The 17745-nt window shown below is 40.8% G+C and overlaps 1 protein-coding gene across 2 annotated transcripts in view; it reads right to left on the reverse strand.

The window, feature by feature from the left end:
• The window catches only part of LOC133622302 (matrix remodeling-associated protein 8-like), an 85921-nt gene that overhangs the window by 6147 nt on the left and 62029 nt on the right, over positions 1–17745 (reverse strand). For both annotated transcript variants that reach the window (XM_061984880.1, XM_061984879.1), the window contains one exon: positions 10606–10767. In XM_061984880.1, coding sequence (XP_061840864.1) covers positions 10606–10767 — 162 coding nt within the window. The remainder of the gene's footprint in view (positions 1–10605; positions 10768–17745) is intronic.

A 17745-nucleotide genomic window follows, 5' to 3' on the forward strand; every position in this document is an offset into this window, starting at 1 on the left:
GTTTTTTGTTAATATTGGGCCTGGGCTGGCAAAAAAAATCCCAATTAATGATGAACAGCCCATGGAACTTATTGAAAAAAATATGTATTCGATGTTCCTTACTCCGACTGTCGAAAAGGAAGTCTTAGAGGTTATTCAGAAAAGCAAGAACAAAACATCACGTGACATTTTTGACCTCGACATGAGGACGGTCCGGAACGTAGCGGAAGAAATCATCAAACCATTCACATACATCTGCAATTTATCTTTTCAACTTGGACAATTTCCTTCACAAATGAAACTCTCAAAAGTCATCCCCATCTTCAAATCTGGAGACAAACACCACTTCACAAATTACCGGCCCGTCTCCCTTCTGCCACAGTTGTCAAAAATATTGGAAAAATTATTTGATAATAGACTTCGTGGCTTCATTGGAAAGCACAAATTATTATCCAATTGTCAATATGGGTTCCGTCAAAATAGGTCAACTTCATTAGCTTTAAGTGATCTAATAGAAAACATTACTAATGGTATCGAGAAAAACAAATTTGTCATAGGAATTTTTATTGATCTGCAAAAGGCTTTCGATACCATTGACCACCAGATTTTGGTAAATAAACTGGAAAACTATGGCATAAGGGGATTGGCAGGGAAATGGCTGAAGAGCTACTTGAATGAGAGACAGCAGATTGTTCAGATCGACCAACATCAATCTACACTCATGAACATAACCTGTGGAGTCCCCCAGGGGTCGATACTGGGACCCACACTATTTATAATGTATATTAACGAAATATGTAAAGTATCAACACGGCTGAAGTTCATCCTCTTTGCTGACGATACAACCATTACATGTGCAGGTGACGACATGAAGCAACTTCTGGCCTCTGTAACTGAGGAGATGATCAAGTTAAAAACTTGGTTTAATACCAACAAATTGTCTCTGAATTTAAAGAAGACCAAAATCATGCTCTTTAGCAATCGCGAAAGTGAAATACCCATCAGGATTGTTATTGATGATACACCAATAGAATATCCATCCATCCATCCATCTTCTTCCGCTTATCCGAGGTCGGGTCGCGGGGGCAGCAGCTTAAGCAGGGAAGCCCAGACTTTCCTCTCCCCAGCCACTTCGTCCAGCTCCTCCCGGGGGATCCCGAGGCGTTCCCAGGCCAGCCGGGAGAGATAGTCTTCCCAGCGTGTCCTGGGTCTTCCCCGTGGCCTCCTACCGGTCGGACGTGCCCGAAACACCTTCCTAGGGAGGCGTTCGGGTGGCATCCTGACCAGATGCCCGAACCACCTCATCTGGCTCCTCTCGATGTGGAGGAGCAGCGGCTTTACTTTGAGCTCCTCCCGGATGACAGAGCTTCTCACCCTATCTCTAAGGGAGCGCCCCGCCACCCGGCGGAGGAAACTCATTTCGGCCGCCTGTACCCGTGATCTTGTCCTTTCGGCCATAACCCAAAGCTCATAACCATAGGTGAGGATGGGAACGTAGATCGACCGGTAAATTGAGAGCTTTGCCTTCCGGCTCAGCTCCTTCTTCACCACAACGGATCGATACAGCGTCCGCATTACTGAAGATGCCGCACCGATCCGCCTGTCGATCTCACAATCCACTCTTCCCCCACTCGTGAACAAGACTCCGAGGTACTTGAACTCCTCCACTTGGGGCAAGATCTCCTCCCCAACCCGGAGATGGCACTCCACCCTTTTCCGGGAGAGAACCATGGACTCGGACTTGGAGGTGCTGATTCTCATCCCAGTCGCTTCACACTCGGCTGCGAACCGATCCAGTGAGAGCTGAATATCTTGGCCGGAGGAAGCTATCAGGACCACATCATCTGCAAATAGCAGAGACCTAATCCTGCAGCCACCAAACCAGATCCCCTCAACGCCCTGACTGCGCCTAGAAATTCTGTCCATAAAGGTTATGAACAGAATCGGTGACAAAGGGCAGCCTTGGCGGAGTCCAACCCTCACTGGAAACGTGTCCGACTTACTGCCGGCAATGCGGACCAAGCTCTGACACTGATTATACAGGGAGCGAACTGCCACAATAAGACAGTCCGTTACCCCATACTCTCTGAGCACTCATGTCCAACAAAATTCATTTTTAGGAGTGGTAATAGATGAAAATATATCATGGAAGCCTCATATAAGTTACCTGAGGACAAAAGTTGCTAAATGTGTTGGAATGATGAGGAGATCATGTCATTTATTGAACACCAATGCTCTGTTGTTATCCATCCATCCATCCATCCATCTTCTTCCGCTTATCCGAGGTCGGGTCGCGGGGGCAGCAGCCTAAGCAGGGAAGCCCAGACTTCCCTCTCCCCAGCCACTTCATCCAGCTCCTCCCGGGGGACCCCGAGGCGTTCCCAGGCCAGCCGGGAGACATAGTCTTCCCAACGTGTCCTGGGTCTTCCCCGCGGCCTCCTACCGGTCGGACGTGCCCTAAACACCTCCCTAGGGAGGCGTTCGGGTGGCATCCTGACCAGATGCCCGGAACCACCTCATCTGGCTCCTCTCGATGTGGAGGAGCAGCGGCTTTACTTTGAGCTCCTCCCGGATGGCAGAGCTTCTCACCCTATCTCTAAGGGAGAGCCTCGCCACCCGGCGGAGGAAACTCATTTCGGCTGCTTGTACCCGTGATCTTGTCCTTTCGGTCATAACCCAAAGCTCATGACCATAGGTGAGGATGGGAACGTAGATCGACCGGTAAATTGAGAGCTTTGCCTTCCGGCTCAGCTCCTTCTTCACCACAACGGATCGATACAGCGTCCGCATTACTGAAGACGCCGCACCGATCCGCCTGTCGATCTCACGATCCACTCTTCCCTCACTCGTGAACAAGACTCCGAGGTACTTGAACTCCTCCACTTGGGGCAAGATCTCCTCCCCAACCCGGAGATGGCACTCCACCCTTTTCCGGGCGAGAACCATGGACTCGGACTTGGAGGTGCTGATTCTCATCCCAGTCGCTTCACACTCAGCTGCGAACCGATCCAGTGAGAGCTGAAGATCCTGGCCAGATGAAGCCATCAGGACCACATCATCTGCAAAAAGCAGAGACCTAATCCTGCAGCAACCAAACCAGATCCCCTCAACGCCTTGACTGCGCCTAGAAATTCTGTCCATAAAAGTTATGAACAGAATCGGTGACAAAGGGCAGCCTTGGCGGAGTCCAACCCTCACTGTTATTGTATCATTCATTTATTATGTCATATTTAAACTTTTGTGTTGAAGTTTGGGGAAATTGTTATAAATCTCATCTACAGCCTTTTGTCACTCTGCAGAAAAAGGTCATTAGGATTGTGTCCAATGTTCACTACAGACATCATTCAAATCCACTATTCATGGAGTTAAAGCAACTTAAACTGCACGATGTAATCAACTTTAAAACTGCTCAAATTATGTTTAGGGCATCCCAAAACTCTCTACCATCCAATATACAGAACCTATTCCAGGATAGAGATGCACACCATAGTTACAGTCTAAGAGGAAACAACAAATTATATTTGCCTGAATTTAGAACAACTTTAAAATCAATGTGCATTTCAGTGCGTGGAATCAGTCTGTGGAACAACTTAGGGGAAGAGTTAAAAACCTGTTCTAACATGATTCAATTTAAAAGACTGTTTAAAAAAGAAGTACTGAAGAAGTACGAGGAGGAAAGAGAGTGATGCCCTCAGCACAGAGCGATGGGAGAGAGGTGTATGGTCAGAGAGTGTATAGGCCTGTGTGTGTGTGTGTGTGTGTGTGTGTGTGTGTGTGTGTGTGTGTGTGTGTGTGTGTTTTGTCTCGTCTTGTCGCATAGTAACAGTGGTACTATTGTATTGTTAATGTATAGGAGCTTTTCTTGTTTTTGTTTGTATAGTATTGTTCTTGTGTTATATTGTTTATGTTTAATGTGGAGTGAGTGAGAGGGGTTGGGATATTATAAGCAATTGCTTCATCCAACCCCTTTTCAAGCCTTGCATAAATGTCTCTGCCAAAATGTAAAAAATAAAAATGTGTGTTGTTGTATTGTGCAGGTTTGAAATAAATACTTAAAAAAAAATATATATATATATATATATATATATATATATATATATATATATATATATATATATATATATATATAGATTACAGCTTTTTGGGGGGGGAAGAGGCTTCGCTACACATTTGAAAATAAAGCCTGAAACTCTGCCAAGTATTTTTGTTTTTTAAACATTTGTTAATTGCATTTACAGTCCAGAAATACAATTGAACACATGTCAAATATTTTTTTTCCCCCTCCCCAATGAAGTAACCCACAAAAATTATATTAAAGGGGAACATTATCACAATTTCAGAATGGTTAAAACCATTAAAAATCAGTTCCCAGTGGCTTATTATATTTTTCAAAGTTTTTTTCAAAATTTTACCCATCACGCAATATCCCTAAAAAAAGCTTCAAAGTGCCTGATTTTAACCATCGTTATAAACACCCGTTCATTTTCCTGTGACGTCACATAGTGAAGCCAACACAAACAAACATGGCGGAAAGAACAGCAAGCTATAGCGACATTAGCTCGGATTCAGACTCGGATTTCAGAGGCTTAAGCGATTCAACAGATTACGAATGTATTGAAACGGATGGTTGTAGTGTGGAGGCAGGTAGCGAAAACGAAATTGAAGAAGAAACTGAAGCTATTGAGCCATATCGGTTTGAACCATATGCAAGCGAAACCGACGAAAACGACACGACAGCCAACGAATGGTATGTGTTTGTTTGGCATTAAAGGAAACTAACAACTATGAACTAGGTTTACAGCATATGAAATACATTTGGCAACAACATGCACTTTGAGAGTGCAGACAGCCCAATTTTCATCAATTAATATATTCTGTAGACATACCCTCATCCGCGCTCTTTTCCTGAAAGCTGATCAGTCCAGTTTTGGAGTTGATGTCAGCAGGCCAGGGAAGCTAGGGTCGATATTCTTCTCTTGATCATCTTCGGTGGCATAAGGGACGGTGTGAGCCAAGACATCCAGGGGGTTTAGCTCGCTCGTCTGCGGGAACAAACTGCCGCGATTGCTTGCCGTGCTACCGAGGTCCTTTGTCCCTGAATTGCTCACACACTCCGGCAGATTCAATGGGGGTCTGGCGGCAGATTTCTTTGACTTTATCGTTGGAAATGCATCTGCTTTGAGTGTCGCAGGATATCCACACATTCTTGCCATCTCTGTCGTAGCATAGCTTTCGTCGGTAAAGTGTGCGGAACAAACGTCCAATTTCTTGCCACTTTTGCATCTTTGGGCCACTGGTGCAACTTGAATCCGTCCCTGTTCGTGTTGTTACACCGTCCGACAACACACCGACGAGGCATGATGTCTCCAAGGTACGGAAAACAGTCGAAAAAACAGAAAATAACAGAGCTGATTTGACTCGGTGTTTGAGAAAATGGCGGATTGCTTCCCGATGTGATGTCACGTTGTGACGTCATCGCTCCGAGAGCGAATATTAGAAAGGCGTTTAATTCGCCAAAATTCACCCATTTAGAGTTCGGAAATCGGTTAAAAAAATATATGGTCTTTTTTCTGCAAAATCAAGGTATATGTTGACGCTTACATAGGTCTGGTGATAATGTTCCCCTTTAAAAATAAAATAAAAATAATAATCTAGAAAAAAAAACACGTTTCAGTCCAATAAGTACAGGCAAATATTGACATGAAGCCACAGACAACTGCGCTCCTGAATGTCCCCAACACGGTGCAGCAATACACAAAATCGGACAAAAGACTCATCAACTATCTACCTTTCAATTACTGTTCAATTGGGGTTAAATTTGAGATCAGTCTCTTTGATGTATTTTAGGAAACCATCCGGTACTTCCTGAAACTTCCCAGAACAACCCTTGAACGTCAGCCTAATTTTCACCAATTTAAGGAAATAAAGAACATATTTAATCCGGCGGGTGTGGCTGTTGCCTTCCAATTTAGCACAGTGAGTCTCCTAGCCAATAAAGTAGTGAATACTACCATGTTCTTTTTGGATTTGCTAAGAGAAGATGACAGAGGGGTTACCCCAAATAGTCCGCTTAGAGGATTCAGCTTGATCTTTTTGCCAACTACCAAAGAGTTAAAAATTTAAATTTAAAAAGTTAGCATGTTAATGTTACTATGCTAGCATGCTAACCATTTCCACCAAGTGCCACCTTAGTAAACAACAATGGCTCTCCAAGTACCACCATAATGACCGACATTGAAATACAGTAGCGTAATAGCCCTAAGTATTCATTACAGACAAGGCAGAGGTTTTATTCAACAAGTGTATGTCATTTTTTGGCCACTCTAACATCACACACAGTTTGAACAGTAACACTGTGTTGGAATATAGGAAAATAAAACACTGTACTTAATTAGTGAATCAATTCGTTGGCGTACCACTCGTGGTACACGTAGTACAGTTTGAGATATGTGCGGAGCGATACTGAAATCAAAACATCGATACTTTTGATACAGCATACTGAAAAGTAAAAGTATGGGGGCGCCATATTGATGTATTTTTATTAAAAATGTTATCTATAAAAAAAAATGCTTAGAAACATATTTTGTTTCAGCTTTGCATTATTGGTGACTAAGTGTATTATTAGTAATATTATTATTAGTTAGAATATTTACTCTTTTTATCATTGTATACATCACTTTTTTTTTTTCTTATATTTTTACTATAGTTTTTCCCCATGTAAGAATAAAATAAAAATAATACGATGTGTCAAAAATATTAATGTTCAGTTACACATTTAACAGTGTTTATTATGGTTGTTGTCATTTTTAAAATTAATTCATAAGTTAGTATTTTATTTTTTAATTAGCCAACTAAACTGTATTTATATTTTAAGTATATTTTATTTTTATTGAAAGCTTGTAATATTTTAGATCAGGGGTGTCTAAACTTTTATCACCAAGGGCCGCATACTGAAAGGTCAAGTATGGGGAGACCATTTTAATATGCTTTTATTTCAAAAATAAAAACTGCTAAAAACAGATATATATATATATATATATATATATATATATATATATTGAAAGACAAAACTTTGTGTTATAGGCAGTGTTGGGACTAACGCGTTACAAAGTAACGCGTTACTGTAACGCCATTATTTTCGGCGGTAACTAGTAATCTAACGCGTTATCTTTTATATTCAGTAACTCAGTTACCGTTACTACATGATGCGTTACTGCATTATTTTACGTTATTTTTTATGTAGTATCGGCTAGAAACATAAGATCTGAGTGTGTTTTATTGGAGCGCTGCGGTGTCGTCCTTCTGTGTCACAAGGAAAAGAAGAGAGGTGTGTGGGGGGGGGGGGGGGGCGAGGAGCGCAGGAGAGACGTTCCTCCAGGGCCTATGTACTTCGGAGTTAACACCCTTCACTTTACCCGGCAGTGGGTCTTTACAGCTCCGGACTCGAGGGTGAATGTCGAGGCCGGCGGTTTGTTGCAACTTTGTGACTTTATTGGTGTCTTGCACGCAGCCATCCACCAAGTTACGAGCACCTGCACGCACTCACTGTTGCCGCTCCCTCACTTCTCTCGCCCACTCACTCACTGACGTCACTCACCTCACATGCTGTCATGTCTTAAAGGGCCACACACACACACACACACACACACACACACACACACACACACACACACACACACACACACACACACACACACACACACACACACGCTACTCTCATGACAACTAACAAGACATCATGGCGAAGCCAGAAGCCGAGTTTTTTAACGTGTAGATATTCTCACTACTTTTCTTTTGTCGAGCACAAAGAAAATAACATTTTAGTTAAATGTAAGTTGTGTCTTGGATCAAAGATCAGTGTTACTTTTTGACGCGTTAGTACAGAAGGGAATCTCAGTCAATAGGATGGAACGCCTCCTTGGGAGGATCAGGAAGGAGGTTTCCTACTTTCACCCAAGCAACAGCTGCTCATGTGCTTGGGTGAGACAGCCTGTTTTCACGTCTGCTTTCCCACAATATAAACAGCGTGCCTGCCCAATCACGTTATAACTGTTGAATGATCGAGGGCGACTTCTTGGTTTCTTATGTGGGTTTGTTGTTGGGCAGTTTCATTAACGTCCTCCCAGCTTGGTAACAACACACAACAACAGCAGTCACATTTTCGTCTACCGTAAAGCAGTTCGTCTGCCGTAAACAGCAATGTTGTGACACTCTTAAACAGGACATTACTGCCATCTACTGTACATGCATATGTGACAATAACATCTACGGCTTTTAGAGAGTGCAGTGCACAACTGCGCACACAACAAGGAGACGAAGCAGAAGAACGAGGAAGATACAGCCGTGGCAACGCCGACGACAAGTAAGATGAAGAAATACGCTTGAAAGTCCCAAGCCGCAGCTGCGATTGGACCTGGATAGCCTCCGGGAAGAAGTAGTGGACTACCAAGCAACGTTCCCTCTTAGGTGCGCGCCTGCGCAATTGCGCACTGCTCAAGCGTCCTCTGCGCACAGCAAATATATGCCGCGCACCAAATCAAATCCCATCTGAATTCTAAACAAAATAAACACATTTATTCTGTGTAATTTTGCAATGCAACTCTGAGTGACAGTGACAACAAGCGGCCCTTACGGTGTTCGTCTACACCGTTCAATTGAACACCGTTCAATTATTGTAACGTCTATCGAGATGCTTCGAGGACAGGAATTTTATCGATCACTTTATTGAGCAAAACTGTTTATATTCGGCCATAACCACACCAAAAACATGAGTAAAAAACTTCTATCTTGAAAAACTAGTAATTTTCTGCCCTACAAACCAGGCCAAAACCAACTTGTCATCTGTCACCAACACGCATAGCACTAAGCCACTGGTGCGTTTATGGCCACACAAAAAGTCGGACAACTCAACAACTCGTTCCAAAGACTGGCTCGTTATTATAGTTCTTTTTTTTTTGTCTGTTATTTTATTTTTTAGTAGCAAAATTATCACTCGTAGGCATTATAAGACAAGATGTGGATACTAATAATTTACGTTTACCCAAATATTACTGTATTGGTAAGAATGTTTCTGAAATATTGGCAATAATTGTATAAATTTTTTGTTTTTACTGTAAGCATTCTGCGATGAGGTGGCGACTTGTCCAGGGTGTACCCCGCCTTCCGCCCGATTGTAGCTGAGATAGGCTCCAGCGCCCCCCGCGACCACAAAGCGAATAAGTGGTAGAAAATGGATGGATGGATGGTAAGAATGTTTCTGAAATATTGGCAATAATTGTATAAATTTTTTGTTTTTACTGTAAGCATTCTGCGATGAGGTGGCGACTTGTCCAGGGTGTACACCGCCTTCCGCCCGTTAGCAGCTGGGATAGGCTCCAGCTTCTAAGTCAGCACGAAACGTATTTGAGATTTTAATGCTCAACACAAAGCGATAGGACACTAATCTGTACTGAGTGAAAAACATTTACAACAATATTACAGTATCTGTAAAGTATTATTTCATGTTTTGTTTGTACACAGCTAGCCAGACAGTGTATGTACTGTAGTTGTACTAACACGCGTGACATGCTCCGTGTATCATAATCGATATAAAGTGTGACTCACTCGATGGACAGTTACGCGTTTGGGCCAGCTGTCCGGGGACATTTTTTTCCGGTTTATTTGGGTAAGCACTCCATTTTTGTCGAAATAGCACTGCTTCAACTTCAACATTTTGCAGCTTCGAGTCATTTTCACCTCACTGTCTCGGCTTCCGTCTGCTCCAACGTCTCACTCTTTCTTTGTATTCGCTTCTAAAAGCAGTAGTTCATCCTCAGTATATTTAGATTCAAAAAGATTAAGTTGTGAATCCTCATTTGTCCAAAAATAGTAATCTTCGTTGTTTGTTACCAAGTCTGCCATGATTAAAAGACACACAACTGTTTTGTTTTTCGAAATAGGAACTCACATTTGTTGCCAGAAGTCAGATGTGCACTGCTATGGAAACGAAAATAAATGTGCGAAATAATTACTTTTGGCAATGATTAAAATGACTAAAATACGGTAAATATTGTACATATTACATATTGTTATGAGGGTGTCTGTTACTACATTATATATATACTTGCAGTGTGTATATTGTACATATTGTTATGAAGGTGTCTGTTACTACATTATATATATACTTGCAGTGTGCATATAAAAGGTTGATGGAGGGTTTTGAAGTTGTTTTAGAGACTTTGAGGACTACAACGGTGACTCACTTTAGCAGCATCTTCCAAGCGTTTTTTTTTAATCATCTTTAGAATAAATTAAAAAAAAAGACTAGTCTTCTTGTCTCTCATAATGATTGCGAACGATAGGCAAAATTCCCCCCAAAAGTGTAGTTCCCCTTTAATTACAATTTTACGAAGCAGGTACAGGCAGCAAATGCTATTTTCCCAGCGTTCAATGTAGTTCAAATTCATTATTTTAAATACTGTATTTATTGATATGCCATAAGATCAATGTGCCAAAAATGTTTTACAGTTCATTTGATTCTGCATTTACACAATTTATTTCCTGGGAAAGCGAATGGCCAATGTATAAATACTGTAAATACCTCTGTTAACTTTGTTACCATCTTTACTAACGTGTGTAAATACCTACCCAGAGTTCTTCGTCTGCGCGTGATGAGGATGATGAGGAGGACAATGAACGCCAGGAGGAGGAAGGCGGTGAGAACGAAGCCGAGCGGCATCAGGAAGTGATGTCTCTGGTCGGGCAGGACCACGTTGATGACCCGAGGAGGCTCCACTTTGTTTTCCTCATCTGAAAGGTGAGGAACACTCCACCTTTAGCTTCCATACTTCTTGATATAGTCATCACAAGTCCAAAAGTACCCTAAATATGCAAATACCGTATTTTTCGGACTATAAGTCGCAGTTTTTTTCATAGTTTGGCCGGGGGTGCAACTTATACTCAGGAGCGACTTATGTGTGAAATTATTAACACATTACCGTAAAATATCAAATAATATTATTTAGCTCATTCACGTAAGAGACTAGACCAGTGGTTTTTAACCTGGGTTCGATCGAACCCTAGGGGTTCGGTGAGTCGGGTTCAGGGGTTCGGCGGAGGTCAAGACACACCCGACTCATCGTGTAAATACAAACTTCTCCCTATCGGCGTATTACGGATACGGCAACAGCAGAAGTCACACTGATTTGCAGGTGTGTAATTTGTTGTGAGTTTATGCACTGTTGGTTTTGTTCTTTGAACAAGGTGATGTTCATGCACGGTTCATTTTGTGCACCAGTAATAAAACATGGTAACACTTTTGTATGGGGAACATATTCACCATTAATTAGTTGCTGATTAACATGCAAATTAGTAACATATTGGCTCTTAACTAGTCTTAAGTACTTATTAATGCCTTATTCGGCATGGCCTTATTATAACCCTAACCCTCTAACCCTGGCTCTAACCCTCTAACCCTAATCCTAACCCTAACCAAATAACTCTAAATTAAGTCTTTGTTACTTAGAATATGTTCCCAATACTAAAGTGTTACCAAAAACATATAACTTTTTACTTGAATTTGAAAAAAAAAAAAAACATTTTATTTTTCACTAAAGAAGGGTTCGGTGAATGCGCATATGAAACTGGTGGGGTTCGGTACCTCCAACAAGGTTAAGAACCACTGGACTAGACTTATAAGATTTCATGGGATTTAGCGATTAGGAGTGACAGATTGTTTGGTAAACGTATAGCCTGTTCTATATGTTATAGTTATTTGAATGACTCTTAATGTTACGTTAACATACCAGGCACGTTCTAAGTTGGTTATTTATGCGTCATATAACATACACTTATTCAGCCTGTTGTTCACTATTCTTTATTTATTTTAAATTGCCTTTCAAATGTCTATTCTTGGTGTTGGGTTTTATCAAATAGATTTCCCTAAAAAATGCGACTTATACTCCAGTGCGACTTATATATGTTTTTTTCCTTCTTTATTATGCATTTTCGGCCAGTGCGACTTATACTCCGGAGCGACTTATACTCCGGAGTGACTTATACTCCGAAAAATACGGTACACCCAGAACTTAAATCACTGCCGCCATGGAGGTCTGTTAGGTTTTTTAACAATGGCTGAACGCATGCATGTTTCCAACAGTTTCCCCCAGAATGAACAGTGTGTGTTTTTTTGCGGAGTCAGCAGTTTGGGTTGGCATATTAGCTGTGGCAGGAAGACCACAGATGTATTTCTTGGAGATGAAACATGTTCTCGCTGGCAGACTTTTGTCGTCAATGCTTTTTTTTGTTAACCATTTGAAAGGCTGGGGGGGATTCAATTATTTCACGCCCAGGAAATGACAGAAGAACTTTCTTAGATTGGTGGTGTTTCTAGCAATGGACCACATTATCGAGAGGGCGCCGCAAGGATGAGGGGGGAAAATTATATTTATTTGTGCTGAGCGCTAATTTGCTCGTGTGTTGAATAGGGACCCTCGACAGGCGGAATACCGGGGGTGTGGAAAGGGGGTCTCGCTTCACAATATTAAAATGATTGCAGCGAAAAAGTTTGTTATAACATTACAAGTAGTGGTGGCATAAAATGTATGCATAGTACAGTAATACCTCAACTTCAGAGTGTTTTGAGACAAGAGCATCCTCTTGGCTGATTGTTATGCTTTAACTTGCATATATGTATACAAACATACATATGTGTATATTTATATATGTATTTATATATTATATGTGTATATATATATATGTGTGTATATATACAACATGTATATATATGTATATTACATACATATATGTGTGTGTGTGTGTGTGTGTGTGTGTGTGTGTGTGTGTGTGTGTGTGTGTGTGTGTGTGTGTGTGTGTGTGCACATGTTTGTACAGTATATATCATGTACAAACCCTGTTTCCATATGAGTTGGGAAATTGTGTTAGATGTAAATATAAACGGAATACAATGATTTGTAAATCCTTTTCAACCCATATTCAGTTGAATATGCTACAAAGACAACATATTTGATGTTCAAACTGATTAACATTTTTTTTATTTGCAAATAATCATTACCGGTAACTTTAGAATTTGATGCCAGCAACACGTGACAAAGAAGTTGGGAAAGGTGGCAATAAATACTGATAAAGTTGAGGAATGCTCATCAAACACTTATTTGGAACATCCCACAGGTGAACAGGCAAATTGGGAACAGGTGGGTGCCATGATTGGGTATAAAAGTAGATTCCATGAAATGCTCAGTCATTCACAAACAAGGATGTGGCGAGGGTCACCACTTTGTCAACAAATGCGTGAGCAAATTGTTGAACAGTTTAATAAAAACCTTTCTCAACCAGCTATTGCAAGGAATTTAGGGATTTAACCATCTACGCTCTGTAATATCATCAAAGGGTTCAGAGAATCTGGAGAAATCACTGCACATAAGCAGCTAAGCCTGTGACCTTCGATCCCTCAGGCTGTACTGCATCAACAAGCGACATCAGTGTGTAAAGGATATCACCACATGGGCTCAGGAACACTTCAGAAACACACTGTCAGTAACTACAGTTGGTCGCTACATCTGTAAGTGCATGTTAAAACTCTCCTATGCAAGGCGAAAACCGTTTATCAACAACACCCAGAAACGCCGTCGGCTTCGCTGGGCCTGAGCTCATTTAAGATGGACTGATACAAAGTGGAAAAGTGTTCTGTGGTCTGACGAGTCCACATTTCAAATTGTTTTTGGAAACTGTGGACGTCGTGTCCTCCGGACCAAAGAGGAAAAGAACCATCCGGATTGTTATAGGCGCAAAGTGTAAAAGCCAGCATCTGTGATGGTATGGGGGTGTATTAGTGCCCAAGACATGGGTAACTTACACATCTGTGAAGGCGCCATTAATGCTGAAAGGTACATACAGGTTTTGGAGCAACATATGTTGCCATCCAAGCAACGTTACCATGGACGCCCCTGCTTATTTCAGCAAGACAATGCCAAGCCACGTGTTACATCAACGTGGCTTCATAGTAAAAGAGTGCGGGTACTAGACTGGCCTGCCTGTAGTCCATACCTGTCTCCCATTGGAAATGTGTGGCGCATTATGAAGCCTACAATACCACAACGGAGACCCCCGGACTGTTGAACAACTTAAGCTGTACATCAAGCAAGAATGGGAAAGAATTCCACCTGAGAAGCTTAAAAAATGTGTCTCCTCAGTTCCCAAACGTTTACTGAGTGTTGTGAACATGCCCTTTCCCAACTATTTTGGCACATGTTGCAGCCATGAAATTCTAAGTTAATTATTATTTGCAAAAAAAAAAAAAAAGTTTATGAGTTTGAACATCAAATATCTTGTCTATGTAGTGCATTCAATTGAATATGGGTTGAAAAGGATTTGCAAATCATTGTATTCCATTTATATTTACATTTAACACAATTTACCAACTCATATGGAAACAGGGTTTGTATATATGTAAATATTAATGTGTATATATACGTGTATATACATGTGTATATACATTTGTATATATGTATGTGTATATAGTTGTTTAAGTATATATGTATATATGTGTATGTATGTATGTATATATGTGTATATGTACCGGTGTATATATATATAATATTGAATATATATAATACAGGGTTTCCCGGAGCGCTTTGTTCTTAAGGCGGCCGCCTTAACAACAAAGAGCCACCGCCTAAACTAAAGTCTTAACAAGCTGCTCCGCTTAGTTCTGCCTCTGCCTCTGTCAGTACGTCTCTGCAGCACCCAGCATTGTCCCACCCACAGAACCATCTGATCGGTTACACGCAGAACGGTAACAGCCAATCAGCAGTGTGTATTCAGAGTGCATGTAACAGCCAATCAGCAGTGCGTATTCAGAGCGCATATAGTCATTGCTCCTTCGGTGGAGTGAGCAGAAAGGTGTTTAGCATGTAAAGCAGCGGACTCTCCCCAAATTATAATAAACACCTCCCAGTCAACTACTAGTAATATCACTATGAGCCCGTTGACGTTCTAGAAACCTAAGCGTCAGTTCAGCTCGCTCGCAGTCCTTGAGGTGAAGGCTAATTAGCATTTAGCGTAACGTTAGCTCACTGTGCGGTGTGCGGTGTGTGTGTGTGTGTGTGTGTGTGTGTGTGTGTGTGTGTGTGTGTGTGTGTGTGTGTGTGTGTGTGTGTGTGTGTGTGTGTGTGTGTTTGTGCGTGTGTGTATTATGCACAGCAAAGCCCTGTCTGTCTGAGAGAAAGACAATCATTATTGACCTACAGTTAACAACTAAGTTATTTCACTTTACCTTTTTCTGTGTTGATTGAGCTGTGTTGAAGCAGCAAAAAAGGACATTATGTTAAATGAAGAGTTTCCTGAAGCTGTCTCTGATAGTTGATATAATAATGTAAATGCATCACAAAGCCTACATGAACTCCATGGTGTTCAGGGATGAATAGTCTCTCCTATTGCTATTGTACTATTTTTTTCAGCTATAGTTACATTAATCATTAGTAATGTAGCAGCCTAGATTTGAATGGCAGGGTCCCTGCTATCACATGTTGATAAAAATATAACATTTACATAATAAAAATCAACTACAGGCTTCCCAAATGCTGTAATAAATTAAGCATGATGAGTTGAACATATGTCAGCATGTGGCCCCACTTTTAACTATTTTTTTCAAACGCTTATTGCAAACGCTTACTTACAGTAAGTCATTAATTTGACCTAGTAAGTCATTATTTTGACTTACTAAGTCATAGTAATGACATACTTAGTATATCAGGTAACTAGGACTGTTTTGTTTTTTCTTTACGGAAAGAATATCGAGATATATATCGTATATCGCCATTCAGCAAATGGAGTGGAAAACAACCAAAAACTGTAGGCTTCTTCACGCGACGAAGCCGGCCTACTTCACCGCAGTCTGTAGGCTATTGCCCCCCAGACTGTGGTGGCAGTAATGTGAATAGAATAGAATAGAATAGAATAGAATATATATTTATTGTCATTGTACATTGTACAATGAAATTGTAAGCAAAACTATCCATCCATCCATCCATTTTCTACCGCTTATTCCCTTTTGGGGTCGCGGGGGGCGCTGGAGCCTATCTCAGCTACAATCGGGTGGAAGGCGGGGTACACCCTGGACAAGTCGCCACCTCATCGCAGGGCCAACACAGATAGACAGACAACATTCACACTCACATTCACACACTAGGGCCAATTTAGTGTTGCCAATCAACCTATCCCCAGGTGCATGTCTTTGGAGGTGGGAGGAAGCCGGAGTACCCGGAGGGAACCCACGCAGTCACGGGGAGGACATGCAAACTCCACACAGAAAGATCCCGAGCCCAGGATTGAACCCTAATTTAGTGCAAATTCATAACACATAAAACCGTAAGAACATAGATAAATAGATAAAAATACATAAAATACATAAAAATAGCAAGCACACAGCTCACATGCACAGTCATTATTGTCATCATGTGTTCAGCGACACTATTGCTCTCGGGTAAAAAGTGTTCTTGAGTCTGTTTGTCCGGCATTTTATTGTCCTGTATCTCCTGCCCGAGGGCAGCAGTTCAAAAAGTGTATGTCCAGGGTGAGATGGGTCCCTTATGATGTTTTGGGCCTTTTTGAGGCACCTGGCACTGTACAGTTCATCTAGGGAGGGGAGAGAGCAGCCAGTGATCTTCATGGCAGTTTTTATGACCCTCTGAAGTGCATTTCTCTGTGCTGCCGTGCAGCTGGCATACCATACACACATACAGTATGTCAGCACACTCTCTATTGAGCAGCGATAGAAGGACACAAGCAGTTTTTGTGACATGTTGTTCTTTTTGAGGAGTCTCAGAAAGTAAAGTCTCTGCTGTGCCTTTTTGATGGTCACTTTTTTTTTTTGGAGGTGGAGACGTGATGGCGACAGGCCGAGTTACACCAATGCTTACACCCACCCACCCCCTTGCCTGGTCTGTCCGCCGGAGAGACACCACCTTAACTAACACATTTTCTGAGGGAAACACTGTAATATATATTATTTATTATACTGTATATACTAATATATTAATATACTAAATATATTATGTATATATGTGTATGTGTATATGTACATACATATGTACTATATTAATATATAATAAATATGTATATTTGTGTATATGTGTGTAATATATGTAAATATGTATACATCTGTGTTTTTATGTATATATGTATGTATATATTTGTATATACTGTATAAAGAATAGATCTTTATTGTCATTGTACAATGTACAACGAAATTGCAAGCAAACCCATTTAGTGCAAATTCATAGTTGAAACTATGAACTAGTATTGGTATTTTATGTTTTTTATTTATTTATTTTTATCTTTTTATCTTAGTACCAATGTTCTTATGTTTTTTATGCTTCATCTATGAATTTGCACTAAAGGGGTTTGCTTGCAATTACATTGTACAATGACAATAAAGATATATTCTATTCTATATGTATGTACATATGTGTATGTGTATATGTTTGTATATATGTGTATATGTATGTACAAACCCCGTTTCCATATCAGTTGGGAAATTGTGTTAGATGTATATATAAACGGAATACAATGATTTGCTAATCATTTTCAACCCATATTCAGTTGAATATGCTACAAAGACAACATATTTGATGTTCAAACTGATAAACATTTTTTTTGCAAATAATCATTAACTTTAGAATTTGATGCCAGCAACACGTGACAAAGAAGTTGGGAAAGGTGGCAATAAATACTGATAAAGTTGAGGAATGCTCATCAAACACTTATTTG

The sequence above is a fragment of the Nerophis lumbriciformis genome, linkage group LG23 (assembly GCF_033978685.3).
Source record: "Nerophis lumbriciformis linkage group LG23, RoL_Nlum_v2.1, whole genome shotgun sequence".
NCBI classification, from domain to species: Eukaryota; Metazoa; Chordata; class Actinopteri; order Syngnathiformes; family Syngnathidae; genus Nerophis; species Nerophis lumbriciformis.